At 43.0% G+C, this 14,685-nt stretch overlaps 1 protein-coding gene across 1 annotated transcript; it reads left to right on the plus strand.

Annotated features, from left to right (window-relative positions):
- Positions 1–1,025: 1,025 nt before the first annotated feature.
- On the plus strand, positions 1,026–14,090 carry LOC107107296 (prostatic acid phosphatase-like). Its single transcript, XM_015407576.1, has 7 exons — positions 1,026–1,111; positions 2,817–2,955; positions 3,896–3,991; positions 8,750–8,882; positions 11,632–11,714; positions 12,351–12,457; positions 13,934–14,090. The coding sequence occupies exons 1-7, from the start codon at positions 1,026–1,028 to the stop codon at positions 14,088–14,090; spliced, it is 801 nt and encodes a 266-aa protein (XP_015263062.1).
- Positions 14,091–14,685: the final 595 nt, after the last annotated feature.

The raw sequence follows: 14,685 nt of genomic DNA on the forward strand, positions 1-14,685 counted from the left end.
GGTTTCCATCTGCACAGCCAATCGTATCTCCAGTGGCCAATCAGAAGCCCTGCTAGATAAAAGTCCCACCAGGCACCCACTTTCTAATAACACTTGGCAGGTTCCAGAAAAGGGGTCAGCAGGTGCCATGACATGGGCACCCCACTGGGGACCCCGGTCTACCCTTACACTTACAGTATAGTTGAAATTTACCAGTTAGTGGTGGGGAGGGAAGTATAGGGTTGCCAAGTCCTTACCTGTCCCGGAGCGGGGGAGTTTTCCCTCGGATGATTGTGGCCCCGCCCCCAATGTCCCCGACATGCTTACATCACTTCCCTGTGACGTGCTTTGGGGATGGGGTTCCCCCCGGGGCCCGATCCGGCAGCGCCGGGGAATGGGCCTCCCGGGCGGGGGTTTCCCCGCCCCCCGTGGGGGGTGCTTGGCAGCCCTAGGGAAGTATAATCAAGTACCAGCTGACTTATGGCAACCCCATGGGGTTTTCAAGGCAAGAGATGTTTAGAGGTGGTTTGCCTCTCTGCAGCAACTCTGGACACACTTGGTGGTCTCTCATCCCAATACTAACCAGGGCTGACCCTGTTTAGCTTCTGAAATCTGACAAGACTGGGCTAGCCTGGCCATCCAGGTTAGGGGGCCAATTAGGTGCAACAGTCTTAATTGTTATATAGTTCACATCTTAACTATGGGCCTTTATTGTAATGCACACAGCGGTGTCCTCCGGCATGCACAGGACATCTCAGCTCCTATGGAAATGCACGTGAAAAATGAGATTTTATACCCATAATGGGACTAGCATTGGACACAACTGCAAGAGACATTCCATGTTCAGTACAGGTGAAACAGTTTTAACAAGTGGCACATCCCATGGAATATACAAACAAATGGCATATGAGTATTCATGACCCACCAAGATGGTGATTTAGATGGGTTTAGCAAATAACCTTCTGGGAATCACTATAGGCTAATGTGTTGAAAGATTATATACTTTAACTAATAAAGACTGCATACCATTTTACAGATTTTCCGAAATGGAGACCGGACCCCATTTCAAAGTTATCCTACAGAGTTATACCAAGAAAGGGACTGGTCACAGGGATATGGACAACTTACTAAGGTTTGTGACAACACAAATATTGGGCAGATAAAATTGATGGAAATATCTGATGAATGGTGCTCTCTTGGCAACTCAATGTAATAAAGGTAATATATAAACCAAATAAAACCAAAGTCGCAAAGAGTCGGACTCGACTGTACGACTGAACAACAACTTAAACCAAATATTAGGAAATGATCTTGGACTTGTTGGGATCAGCAGTGATTCCTTCTGTTTATTAATACAGGAAGATCAAGTGGTTGCTTAGTGTGTCCTGGGTGTTAGTAAAGCCCTGAAACACAAGGATTCCTTAGATTATACTGGCAAATCTAGCCTACTTGCAACTCTCCAGTGTCTCAGGCAGAGAAAGATCTTCCAATATCTGTTATTTGAGGCCTTCCAATTGGAGATGCTTCAGAATGAACCTGGAACCTTCTTTGTGCAAGACAAGTTCTCTCTCATTAAGCTACAATGTCTTTCCTTGATCAGACTGCACTACTATATTTGCTCAGGAGGAATAGCTTTTTTTACCCGTTAGAACCATTACTTCATGTTGTAGTGAAGGACAGCTAAACAAGTCTGAACTTGGCTAAAGAGTCCATGTTGTAGAATCTTGGTGTGTTTTTTAATTTTCCCTTTAATTCCTTTTGTTCCAGAGGAGAATAAGGGACAATGTCTATTGATTTGTTTTATTTTATTTACACATTAAAGTCCCTTGAAAGGGAATGCTATTTGGACTCCAAAACTCACTTCCTATTAATTCATATCAGTGTTGTTACCCACATAGATTGGAATACAGCAGCAGTATGAGCTTGGACAATACTTACGGGAGAGATACGCAGAGTTCCTGACCCCCCAATACATGCGAGAGGAGGCAAGTGTTACATACAGATATTGCCATACATTTTATTATTTTATTTAATATTTTGTCCCTCCCTTAAACTCAAAACCTAATACATCATTAAAGCCAAGACAAAAAACAAATTTTCAGAAAAAGTGAAAGTATCATATTTTTTAAAAAAGTTCTTTCTTTATTTGCACTGTATGGGAGGGACTTTATAACTGCCTTGCTCTAAATGGTTAGCTTTGATGCTCTGGTGATTTCTTATCTGCCCGTTATCTAGCTCTAAATTTGGATATCCTGTGCAGTTTGAGATATAATTCCCTTCTCTGAAATTGCTCACTAGCCAATACATTTTGTGCATGATTTCAGTTCCTTTAGATGAAGTTGTGCATGAAAACTGAAAATAAATTATTCCCTGGCAGGCATTTTGCAGTTGGATATTCTTCCTCCTCCACACATGTGGTATCTATTTGGTGGTGGTGGCAACCATGAACTGTGCTTAAAATTCCAGAGCTGCCCACTGGCTCAACAAGATTGGGGGACACCTGGCCTATAATTTCATTTTTCCACTAAAGATGCAGGAACTTGTATGGACAGCCAGTGCAGTGTAATAGAGTCTCTGATTAGGCCTGGAGAGACCTTGGATCAAATCCCACTCAGCCATAAAGCTTACTGTGAGATCTTGAACCAGTCGCTCTCCCTAAGCCAAACTGATCCCCCATGATTATTGTGAGGAAGAAGAGAAGGAACCATTTTGATGCTTTTGGGGGGGAAGGATGGGATAAAAATGTGACTTATTTAATTTAGCAGCGTTCCTCTCTGGCTGAATATTAACCACCAACACTTTTCATCCACACTTCATTTTTAGATTTTTGTCCTAAGCACCGACCATGACCGTACCATCATGAGTGCCCAAGCAACCCTTGCTGGTCTCTATCCCCCCACTAGTGGCCAGATCTGGAATCGCAAAATCCTTTGGCAGCCTATCCCAGTGCGCACACTGCCACAGTCTCTAGATTATGTAAGTACTTTTGGAAGTCTGTAATGTCATGGAATACCCTGACCAGTCTAGCCGGATCTCATCAGATCTTGTGAAGCTAAGCAGGGTTGACCCTGGCTAGTATTTGGGTGAGAGAACGCCAAGGAATACCAGGGTTGTATGACACAGAGGCAGGCAATGGCAAACCACCTCCAAACTTCCCTTGCCTTGAAAACCCGGTGGGCTCACCATAAGTTAGCTGAGGCTTGATGTGGAGAAATGTCATGGAATATGGGGACACTCATCAGCAGGGCCAAGTGTCATTTTCCTGGACCCAGTACAACCTTGTAATACAAGATTCCACTCCATACACACAGTACCATCCTGTTAAAAATCTCATGAGCTGTGAAAGAAAACGTAGATATTTTATCTGGAAAGACATAACGTAATTTTATCTGACATTATATTACTTTATGAGACCTATGTCACGGTAATGGATTTATAATCTGGACTGGGACCTCCTGGATCCCTGGTAACATGTACCCATCCCTCCCCCTATGTCTGAGCTCTTACGCCACATTTTTGTCCTACTAGAAGAAAGCACAAGGAGCAATCCACCCTTCCTTACCAACTTCTGGACTGCTACAGCACTAATGACTGGTATGCCCCCTTTTGCCAAGGAGGCTGCTTACCCAAAGGTTTCCCCTGCTTCTGACTCAGACACACAACCCATCACAGCTGGCCTAGAAATTCTTCAGTGATGAGAGGGAGGCATAGTCCAAAGGAAGCAGGTTTTTGCTTAGATGTGTCCAGTGATGAGGCATAGAAAAAAAGAAGCCGGGGGTGGGTGGGTGGTGTTCAATTTTGGATCAGTTCTCGGATTTGTCCATTTCACTAGTGTATTGCCAGGGAAGCAGATGAAATCCTAATGGGCCTCCTTATCAGGTTGGAATTGATTATAATTTTATTGTTTTCTCTACAGCTATATGCTCCTATTCCTGGCTGTCCACGTTATGACAGAATTCAGAATGATACCATGAAATCGAACATATTTCAGAGAAAGATACTGCCTTACACGGTAAAAAGATTAACGTTATATGCATGGCTTGGTTAAAAGTACTTAGTAAAGGTAAAGGTTCCCTTGCTTGAAAGCCAGTCGAATCCGACTCTAGGGTTGCGGTGCTCATCTCCGTTTCAAAGCCGAAGAGCCAGCCTGTGAGCTCGCTTCCCATTAATGTCAAAGAAGAATGTGAGAGTAAATAGATGGTTGTGATAACCTCCAGGCAGGCAAGGTAAGGTCCAGCAATATATCTGGAGCACTAAGGCCTTTACTGCACTCAAGGTAGGCCTTTGCTTCCTCCCTGGAGCAATTCTGGAGGAAAGACAAAGGACAACTGTGTAGAATCAGTATAATTTTGGCTGAATTCTTGGCGTGAATCCAGTTCATTTGCTCTGCTTTTGCTCCACTCAAGGCAAAACAAAGAAGTTTGTGTAGAATTATTTTTTGTACTGTTCCATATGAATCCTGCTCGTTTGCTTTACCTGTTTTTGCCCTTAAAAAAGAACTTGGAAAATTCCTTTCTTGTTTGGTGTTTTAAGGTCAAGAAACAGTTTCCTTTATTTGTGCCTTCAGCTTTTGCTCCACTCAAGGCAAAACAAAGGAAGTTTGTGTAGAATGATTTTTTGTACTGTTCTGTATGAATCCTGCTCATTTGCTTTACCTGTTTTTGCCTTTAAAAAAGAACTTGGAAAATTCCTTTCTTGTTTGGTGTCTTAAGAAGGTCAAGAACCAGTTTCCTTTATTTGTGCCTTCTGTCAAACCCAATTCTCCCAGATTAGAGTCCACACACTTAACCACTACACCAAACTGGCTCTCAGGTTATATGGAAGGGGGAGGCTATTCCATGAAGAATTACTAACTCCAGTTTGGGAAATTCCTGGTGATTTGGGGACAGAGGTCATGACCCAGTAGAACAGTGCCCAACAAACTAGAGAACCCAAACTCACAGAGAATCTCTGGCTGATTCTGCTCTACCTGACCTCCAAGTTTGGTGAGGATTGGATTTATGGGAACTGAGTTACAGCTCCCCAAAAGAGGTGCCCCCAGGAAAGTGCTTTCTTGGGAAAATGACAGGAGCAGATTCAGGAGGTCCCCCCCCCCCCCCCCGGGGGGGTTTTTCCTTCTTCCCCCAGACGGTCTCCCTGCCCACTCCCCTCTCGGTGGTTCCTCCTCCAGGCCAAATTTTCTTGCACAGTGCTTGCAAAATCCCCACTGTTTGGATTTCTTGTGACACTGTGCTTTGTGATCACTTAGTCCTTTTAAGCTTGCATTGTCAAAGTGGTACCAGATTCTGCTGGGCATTCTGTACACTGAACTGGTTGTGCTGAACTTGCAAATCCTGCCCCCACCCCTGGGGCTTGAATTTCTTGTGACACTGTGCTTTGAGATCAATCAGTCCTTTTAAGCTTGCATTGCCACAGTGGTACTGGATTCTGCTGGGCATTCTGTACCCTGAACTTGTTTTATCGGGCTTGGAAAAAATGTTTCCCCACCACCACCTTCAGTTTGTGCTGCAGGGATCCTGTGGTTTGACATTAGCCCTCTTTTGCCATTACAGGAGTCTATGGAAGAGCTGAGGAACAAGCCAGTGATGCCAAACTCACAGGGAAACTTCCACATACACCCTTTGCTTGAAGTTTAGTAAATGAACTGAGACAGTCTGTTTGGAAATTTATCCATTCACAAACTGCAACGAACCTCCATGAACAGCCTCAGAGTTCATGGAAAGTTCATGCTGGTTGACCTGTCACAAACTTGACTTCACAAAGCATGAACTGGCCAAAATTCATCACAAACTTTAGTTTATGAGCCAGTTCATAACCATCCCTAATAGACTCCAACCTTCAAAGCTGTCATTTTTCTCCAGGGGGACTGATTTCTATAGGCTGGGGATTAGTTTTAATTCCAGGAGGACTCCAGTGCCTACTTGGGGGTTAGCAACCCTAATTCCATTACCATGGTCTAGTTAAGGGAAGGGCAAAGGCAAAAAGTACACCAACAGAAGCCAACATTCTTCCACAGAGGACAAAAGCAGAAGGTCTAATATATAGAAAATAGTTCCTCTTTGTATATCATCGAATTTAAAGAGCCATGCAGGATTAAGCTACTGGGAGTTATGGCCAGGGCAATCCTAAACAGAGTTATACCCAGGGGTCATTTCCTGCAGGAGCACACAGGAGCGGAGCTCCGGCAGTAAAGAGGCCAGGGGCGGGCACATGCAATAAGCCCCATCTTCTGCTCCCAGCAGCCCTCAGTCAGAGCAAGAAGCAGCCAGGTAAGTTGCAGAGCTCCCCCCCCAGTCCCAAACAGTCCAGTGGCACCGTTATGACCAAGTTTTATTCAGGTACAAGCTCTCCCTCCTCTGCAAGGACAGATCTGCATGTCCCCCCCCCCCCATAGCTAGCAATTCAAAACATTCCAGTGGAGCCTGAGCAGTAGGTGTTGTCTTTTGACACACTTCCAGTGATGTCAGAGGGTGTGGCATATGCAAATAAGTTATGCTAATGAGTCATGCTAATGAGCTCCTGCACCTCTTCTTCTACGAAATGACCCCTGGATACCCTTCTATATCTAGTGGCTTCAATGGTCTGTGAAGAGTGTTAACACATTTTAGGATTTTTCTGTGAGTCTCATTGAGTTCTGTGCAGAGTACCTCTAGCACCAACTGTGATGGGACAGTATGAATATTTTTACAAGGGTGGTTAACATTGGTTTTCAACACGAAGTCAAATACTTTATTACTATTGTGAAACAGGGCTATGTCTGAGTATGCGCAGATGTGATATCAAGTGATAATTTAATTTTTTTTTCTTTTGTCCTTGATTTTCAGAATTTTTTAATCACCCTGGCAAGGAATACTGGTTACAGTGTGGCTGCTCTCAAAAACCTAACCAATTGGAACGCATGGACCGTACATCATAATTTAATGGCTGAGGTATTATAAATACTGCAGGACTTTCGAATGTCAATCGGAACACAAGCAACAGTCGCCACCCTAAACAACTGTGCCAATGTATCTGCCCTGTTAGCCTGCATCCTAATCACTCCCACAACCACAACCCCATCTGCCCATAGTGCCAACAACATCTGCAGAAACATCTGGGACACCTCATCCTGAGTGCTCATACTGCTGGCAGGACTCAGTTGGGCCCTTACTATCGTAGACCTGAGTTGTTTGTGTCGCGTTCTTAATTCACTTTCTTTTGAGTACTTGGTTTAATCATACAACACGATTTACACTCCATCAACGCAAGTCCAGCCCTGCACACAGTTCAATAAGGGCTGGAGGAGCAGATGACCAAGCGATTCAGGCACTGAAGACATAGCTTCATGTCCTCAGTTTGGGAAGAGCTGCACAAGAATGTCTCATTCCTCACAATCTATTCAGAGAAGGGGCAACAGCCTAAACTGGCCTCCTGCTCAAACACACAGATAATGACACCTAGGGCTATTTTTGGGCAGGAACGCACAGGAACGGAGTTCCGGCTGGCTCCCGAGTTGGCCACGCCCAGCAGGAACTCATTAGCATAATAGGCCACACCCAACAGCAGGAACTCATTAGGATTGGCTACATTAGGGGTGTGTGGCCTAACATGCTAAGGAGTTCCTGCTACAAGAAAAGCCCTGGGTTTTGACAACAAACAAGGTAAACAGAATAAGAAGCAAAAGGTGGGTGTGGCTGGATGACCACACTTCTGGTAACATGGGGGGATGGCCTAATGTGCTAATGAGCTGTGCTGTCAGGGGTGTGACCTAATATGGTAATGAGTTCCTGCTGTTGGGTGTGGCCTATTATGCTAATGAGTTCCTGCTGGGCTTTTTCTACAAAAAGAACCCTGATGACACCCCTGCCCACCAATGCTACAAAGATAACATGAGGTACCCTGGGGCATGCTGCAGCCCCTTCCCATACCTGCATCTGTGGTATTTTGACTCATACAGACATTGTGTAGTAATCTTCTATCACCTTTATTTACTTAGACATTTATGCCCTGCTTTTCTCCCCACCCCACTGGGAATCCAAAGCATCTTCCAGCATCATGCCTCCCTCCTCCATTTTATCCTCCCAAGAACTCTAACCACTGTACCACAATGTCATCACATGAGCATAAAAGAAGCCCCGGGGTGTTAAAATAGATAAGGAATGGATATAATCAGCAAGAAAAATACATGTTGTCATATACATTAACTGCGGCACGGTTACTTCTGGCAAGGAATTGGAAAAGCAATGTAATACCCACGAGAGAAGATCTAGCATGTAAAATGTTAGAACTGGCACAAATGGATGATTTGAGCCTGAGGTTACAAAATAAGAATGAAAAGGTACATGATAAAAGATGGAAAAGGGTGTATGAATGGATAGAAAACTTAGTTGATGGTTAAAAGACTCTAGTGTATGGATAAATGTATACATGGAATGTAAACAATGTTTATAATGGTAAATTTTTTAAAAAAAGGAATGCTACATTTTAATGTGACACATTCCTTCCTGTTAAAAGCTTTCTTTTACACCAAATGTTTAAAAAATATCTCTTTGTTTTCATATGCTGGTCTGCAATTCCTCAAGCAGAGATGGAGAGTATGTAACAGTATGGTGGTTGATGGCTTGATCATTATTTTATTTCACTTTTTAAATAACGAGGAACTGTGTCAAGTCATCAGCTAAACTAAAGTCCAGAGAGAAAAATCCCTAACTAGAAGTTTTTTTAAAAGGGGGGGGGGGGACACCACATGACAAAAAGCAAATCTAACTCCCCCCCCCCATTTTTACCATAGATTACGCATCATTATCCCATACCAGGCTGGGCCACACCCGCTGTGCTGGCCAAGTTGGAAGAACTGTCAGACTTGACTTTATTGTCACTGTTTGGGATTTATAAGAGAAGAGAGAAATCACTGTTACAAGGAGGTGAGTAGCGCACTGGCAATGCCTGTATCCTTTACGTATGCTAGATCACTACTGATTGTGGCACTATAAGCTCTTTTTTGCATGCCCATATGACACTGGGCGAAACCGCAATTGCACCACATACAAACATCTGGCACTCTATGACACTACAGATACAAACAATCCGGAGAATATTATTAGGTTATCAAGTGCAAATTGGGGTTACCAACTATGGCTTGGGAAATTCCTGGAAATCTGTGGGAGTGACAGGAGTTGGGGGGGGGAGTTCAGTAGTGATTTGATGCCCAGAGGCCCACCGTCTGCAGCAGCCCTTTCCTCCAGAGCGGTGGTAGGCAAACTGCGGCTCTAGAGCCACATGTGGCTCTTTGGCCCCTTGAGTGTGGCTCTTATAGAGAGGATGAACCAAAGGAGACGAAGCAAGTATACAAGACGAGTGTGGATGGGAGAGTTGGAAGGGGTTGACCTCAGCGAACGTACCTCAATCAGATTGAGGACATTTTTAGCAAAGGCCAGTTTAGGAGTACCCTAATTAAGTTAATACCAATGTACCTACCTATATAGTTTAGGTTTAAAAAATTTGGCTCTCAAAATAAATTTCGATCGTTGTACTGTTGATATTTGGCTCTCTTGACTAATGAGTTTGCCCACCACTGCTCCAGAGGAACTGATCACTGTAGTCTGAAAACCAGTTGTCATTCTAGGAGAACGCCAAGTCCTACCTGGAGGTTGGCAACCCTATTAACAAAATAACGGTTTCATGTTTTGGGCAGTATAGTAGGCCTGATTCACATGACACAAGAATGGTGTGGTGCCTGCTTGAAATGTAATTTTATGGACGACGCTTCATGTAGCAATACTGCACGTGAATCTGACCGTTTTCATCGTGCCAGTACAGGCTCCTTACCTTGGGGAAACTTTACAAGACAGTGACTTTGAACATTTTTATCAGAATGGACGGTGCTGTACTGGGAGGGTGGATCATGCTTGAAATTTGAAGAAATGGCAAAAAGGCATTCAACTATATCTCAAGTCCCCCCCTATAAAAAAAAGATGTGAATGTATTTACCAGAATGAGACATTTGAAATTGTCTGGCTCTACTGCACCTTACATTGGTCTAACCATTACATGTTATCCAAATCACTGTTACAAGGAGGTGAGTAGCGCACTGGCAATGCCTGTATCCTTTACGTATGCTAGATCACTACTGATTGTGGCACTATAAGCTCTTTTTTGCATGCCCATATGACACTAGGCGAAACCGCAAGAGCACCACATACAAACATCTGGCACTCTATGACACTACAGATACAAACAATCCGGAGAATATTATTAGGTTATCAAGTGCAAATTGGGGTTACCAACTATGGCTTGGGAAATTCCTGGAAATCTGTGGGAGTGACAGGAGTTGGGGGGGGGAGTTCAGTAGTGATTTGATGCCCAGAGGCCCACCGTCTGCAGCAGCCCTTTCCTCCAGAGCGGTGGTAGGCAAACTGCGGCTCTAGAGCCACATGTGGCTCTTTGGCCCCTTGAGTGTGGCTCTTATAGAGAGGATGAACCAAAGGAGACGAAGCAAGTATACAAGACGAGTGTGGATGGGAGAGTTGGAAGGGGTTGACCTCAGCGAACGTACCTCAATCAGATTGAGGACATTTTTAGCAAAGGCCAGTTTAGGAGTACCCTAATTAAGTTAATACCAATGTACCTACCTATATAGTTTAGGTTTAAAAAATTTGGCTCTCAAAATAAATTTCGATCGTTGTACTGTTGATATTTGGCTCTCTTGACTAATGAGTTTGCCCACCACTGCTCCAGAGGAACTGATCACTGTAGTCTGAAAACCAGTTGTCATTCTAGGAGAACGCCAAGTCCTACCTGGAGGTTGGCAACCCTATTAACAAAATAACGGTTTCATGTTTTGGGCAGTATAGTAGGCCTGATTCACATGACACAAGAATGGTGTGGTGCCTGCTTGAAATGTAATTTTATGGACGACGCTTCATGTAGCAATACTGCACGTGAATCTGACCGTTTTCATCGTGCCAGTACAGGCTCCTTACCTTGGGGGAACTTTACAAGACAGTGACTTTGAACATTTTTATCAGAATGGACGGTGCTGTACTGGGAGGGTGGATCATGCTTGAAATTTGAAGAAATGGCAAAAAGGCATTCAACTATATCTCAGGTCCCCCCCCCCTTTAAAAAAAGATGTGAATCTATTTACCAGAATGAGACAGTCGAGAAGCATTTGAAATTGTCTGGCTCTACTGCACCTTACATTGCTCTAACCATTACATCTTATCCATAGGCTATAGTTTTCATAAAAATGCAGTTACAAAATTAGGATTATGGTTTTTTAAAAAAACAGTACATTTTGCGGTGATTATTAAAGTCTCCTGGGTAGCCCAGGCTAGCCCGATCTCGTCAGATCTCAGAAGCTAAGCAGGGCCAGCCTTGGCTAGTATTTGGAAGGGCGACCGCCAAGGAATACCAGGGGTGTGACACAGAGACAGGCAATGGCAAACCACCTCTGAAACGTCTCTTGCCTTAAAAAAACACAAGTCTAGCTCACCACCTAGTGGTGTATAATGTTAAAAAGAGCTAGAACTTCTGGCTGCCAGACAATCTTTAGGATCACCTGGCTATACTATGCACATTGCCATACGATAATTATTGTTTGTACTACTGCTCTCCGGGAAAAAGAAAAGTGTGGATATTATGTAATATTTCATTTCCCCATTTTTATTACAGGTCTCATTGTGAAAGCTGTTCTGAAAGACATCATAGAAGCTACAAAACGTGAAAATAAGAGGAAGTTAATGGTGTATTCTGCAGTGAGTGCTCTGTTTTTCTAGAACAATTTCCTGATGTGGTACGAATGAAACAGATCCATGTTGGATGCCTCAGTAGTAACACGTTAGGTGTGGGCCAACCATAAAAGCAAGGAACGCCAAATTGACAGGAACCTTACCTGGGGTTTGGGGTTTGCTATTTTATTTTTTATTTTAACTGATTTTTTAAAACTATTATTGTTAACTACCTTGACCACGAGGAAAGATGAGATATAAATAAATAACTCCACCCACCCCCCATTGCCTGTCAGCACCTAGCCTTGAAATCAAATCTTAAGAGGAGGCAAAACAAACCCATACAAGCTGGTTCTGTTCACAAACCAACCTCCCAGTTCATATAGGTTTATGGTTCAATTAGTGGTTCAGCCATGAACCACGAACCAAACTGGAAAAATGTGGTTCATGCCCATCCCTACCTGCATGAATTCAAGCCCTCCCCTCTTTGGAATGAGGACTGTGAAGAAGCCCCAAGGAAAGAGGGCTTGAGGGTGCATCGGCCACTGACTGTGTCTCGCAGGATGTGTGTGTGTATCAAACACATGAATAAATACAAAGTGACACTTAACCGTATTGCCTTATTATATACTGAGAGGATTATATATTCTTTATTTTGTATAGCATGCAACCACAATTGCAGCCTTCCAGATCGCACTCAATGTTTATAATGGAAAAGTGCCACCCTGGTCCTCTTGCCAATTTATAGAATTGTATGAAGACATTAACGGGTAAGTGTGGGGCATAATTGAGATCTATCAAATAAAGGTTACTTTGGCAGCCCAACTACCGATGCGTGCCATTCCCTCAAAAATGTTTATTCCAAGGATTCGTTTACAAAACTGCCCATATATACAATGTGCATGCATTTGGCAGAAAATTCAGTAGAACAGTAGCCGCGGCACAGAACTGGTTCACACATCAACCATTTTTAGGTGTATAACTAAGAGGTTTTTTATAGAGGATGACATTTGGTTGCCTACATTAAATGGTGCTTTCCTCCAGCAGAGGGAACCTTCCCCTCATGCAAGAAGGCTCCCTCCATTGCAGAAAAGTGCCTCTGCTAGCAAAATAGATCCACCAGATCTAACCCTTTGGTTCGCAAAGCAGGACAAAGACCTCTTTGTTCTAGGAATACCTCAGAGGACTTATAACTGTGCCGCTCTGTTTAGGATTACACAGTTAGAATATTAAATCAAGTGATAGTACTGAAAAGTGAACATTAAATGCAGTAGACATTTCAGAACCTTTAAAATCCTCAAAAGTTAGCAGCACATTAGCAAAATCACCATGCAGCAGCAATGTTCCTAAGAGATCAAGTCAAAGTAAATGGGGTGTGAGAAAGATGAAAATGCCAAACCACTGCCTAGGTAAATGGTAAAGTCTTGACTTGGCACTGGGGGGGAGGGGAGGCTGCTAAAATACTGAAATTGAAAAATGATATTTAACCTTGCAAACTAAAAGTTCATTATGAAGTACTAAGATGAAGACTTCTCAAAAGCATCTCACCAGGTGACATTTCAAATACCAAATTTCAAAATGTTTGGAACACAAGAATGTGGACTCACATCTGGAAATGCTGCCCTATTTGGGTTGCTGGAGAATGAACATGGGCTATCCCTGACAAAGGAAGGCACATTTCCTACATACAAAGCAGCACTACCTTGCTCTTTCCTTCTACAGCTAGCTGGGGGGAAAGATCAATTATCCACAAGAACCACAAAACTGCTAAATTATGCATCATATACCCGAGGTCACAGAAATCTGCCTTCTCTTGGCACAACATATTTACACGTGTAAACATCACTGCTGGAATTTATCATTGCTGTTTGCATTCCCTACTTTTGCTAGCTATTCCCTATCTAGGCCCAGTTTCTTTTTTCTGGTCCCAGTATGGCTGGCTATATGTATCATCACCTCCTCCTGGACCACACTTCCAGCTTTGGCTATGCTAAAGAAATTCCATATGTTTAATGCCTTTGGCCCTATGCTGGGCTCACCTTAGTCCTTTGCTATGTTGTGACAGTTCCCTTCAGGCAACTGCATTAGATCTATCCTTCCAGGACCCCCTCTTATCCCAGTTCTGTAAAAACCTATTGACACCTTAGCTCCTAATTCTAATGAAGCTCCTAGTACACTCACAGGACAAAAAAAAAGTATGACCTAAATATTTGTCTTCTTTTTTCTCTCCTGGAATCCTAAATAAGGCAATACACTATTGAGATGTATTATCGAAATGATACCTCTGGGAATCTTCATCAGCTCACTCTTCCTGGGTGCTCCATCTTTTGTTCACTACCAAAGTTTATTCAACTGGTTTCTCCTGTCATCGTGGCAGACCGGGCACAAGAGTGTCACAACTGAGATAAACGTCACAAAGGTAACTCATATACTATTGAGATATAATAACTATAGGGGTATACACTTGCAAAATTGTCATTTTAATATATATCAAAAAGTTGCAAAGGACATTATTGTTGTTGTCATTAAAAATCACAGATATAGTTATCGTTCCAGAAAGTTGTTACAAAAACATCAGAACAATGATCCTGAGTGACCTAGCCCTGTTCCCTCACTCAGATGCAGAATTTTCCCTCGGTTTTTCCCCTTTCTGGCTGAGCAGGCCCTTTATCTATGTTCCTCTTTTCTGAAGATCTATGGCTGTCCCACCCTCTCACTTAATTGTATTTTGCCACTGGCTCAGCGCAGGAATTTGAGGAAAGAGATAAGATCACCTCTTTAACTTAAACTTCTAAAAATGGCACCCGAGTGGCTTTAGAACATTAAAAAATAAACATGATATGTTATTCAACATAGAAAGGAAAAGGTCAGGTGAAATCAGGGGTAAAATGTCTGAGGTGAATCAAATATAACTCTGAGGTAATTTAGTATAATCACAAATTCCAGTTCCTACATTTCCAGCAAGTGAGAGTTCTTAAGCTTTTCACAAAGTCTTAGA

Source organism: Gekko japonicus, unplaced genomic scaffold, assembly GCF_001447785.1.
Source record: "Gekko japonicus isolate JY-2015 unplaced genomic scaffold, Gekko_japonicus_V1.1 scaffold1215, whole genome shotgun sequence".
Lineage (NCBI taxonomy): Eukaryota > Metazoa > Chordata > Lepidosauria > Squamata > Gekkonidae > Gekko > Gekko japonicus.

What these genes read in the sequence shown, in the direction of transcription:
- LOC107107296 (XM_015407576.1), top strand. Translation starts at nt 1,026, where the DNA reads ATGGAGACCGGACCCCATTTCAAAGTTATCCTACAGAGTTATACCAAG. An exon ending in GAAATCACTGTTACAAGGAG is followed by an intron (nt 8,883 to 11,631) that starts GTGAGTAGCGCA and finishes TTTTTATTACAG; the next exon opens with GTCTCATTGTGAAAGCTGTT. An exon ending in TTGTATGAAGACATTAACGG is followed by an intron (nt 12,458 to 13,933) that starts GTAAGTGTGGGG and finishes ATCCTAAATAAG; the next exon opens with GCAATACACTATTGAGATGT.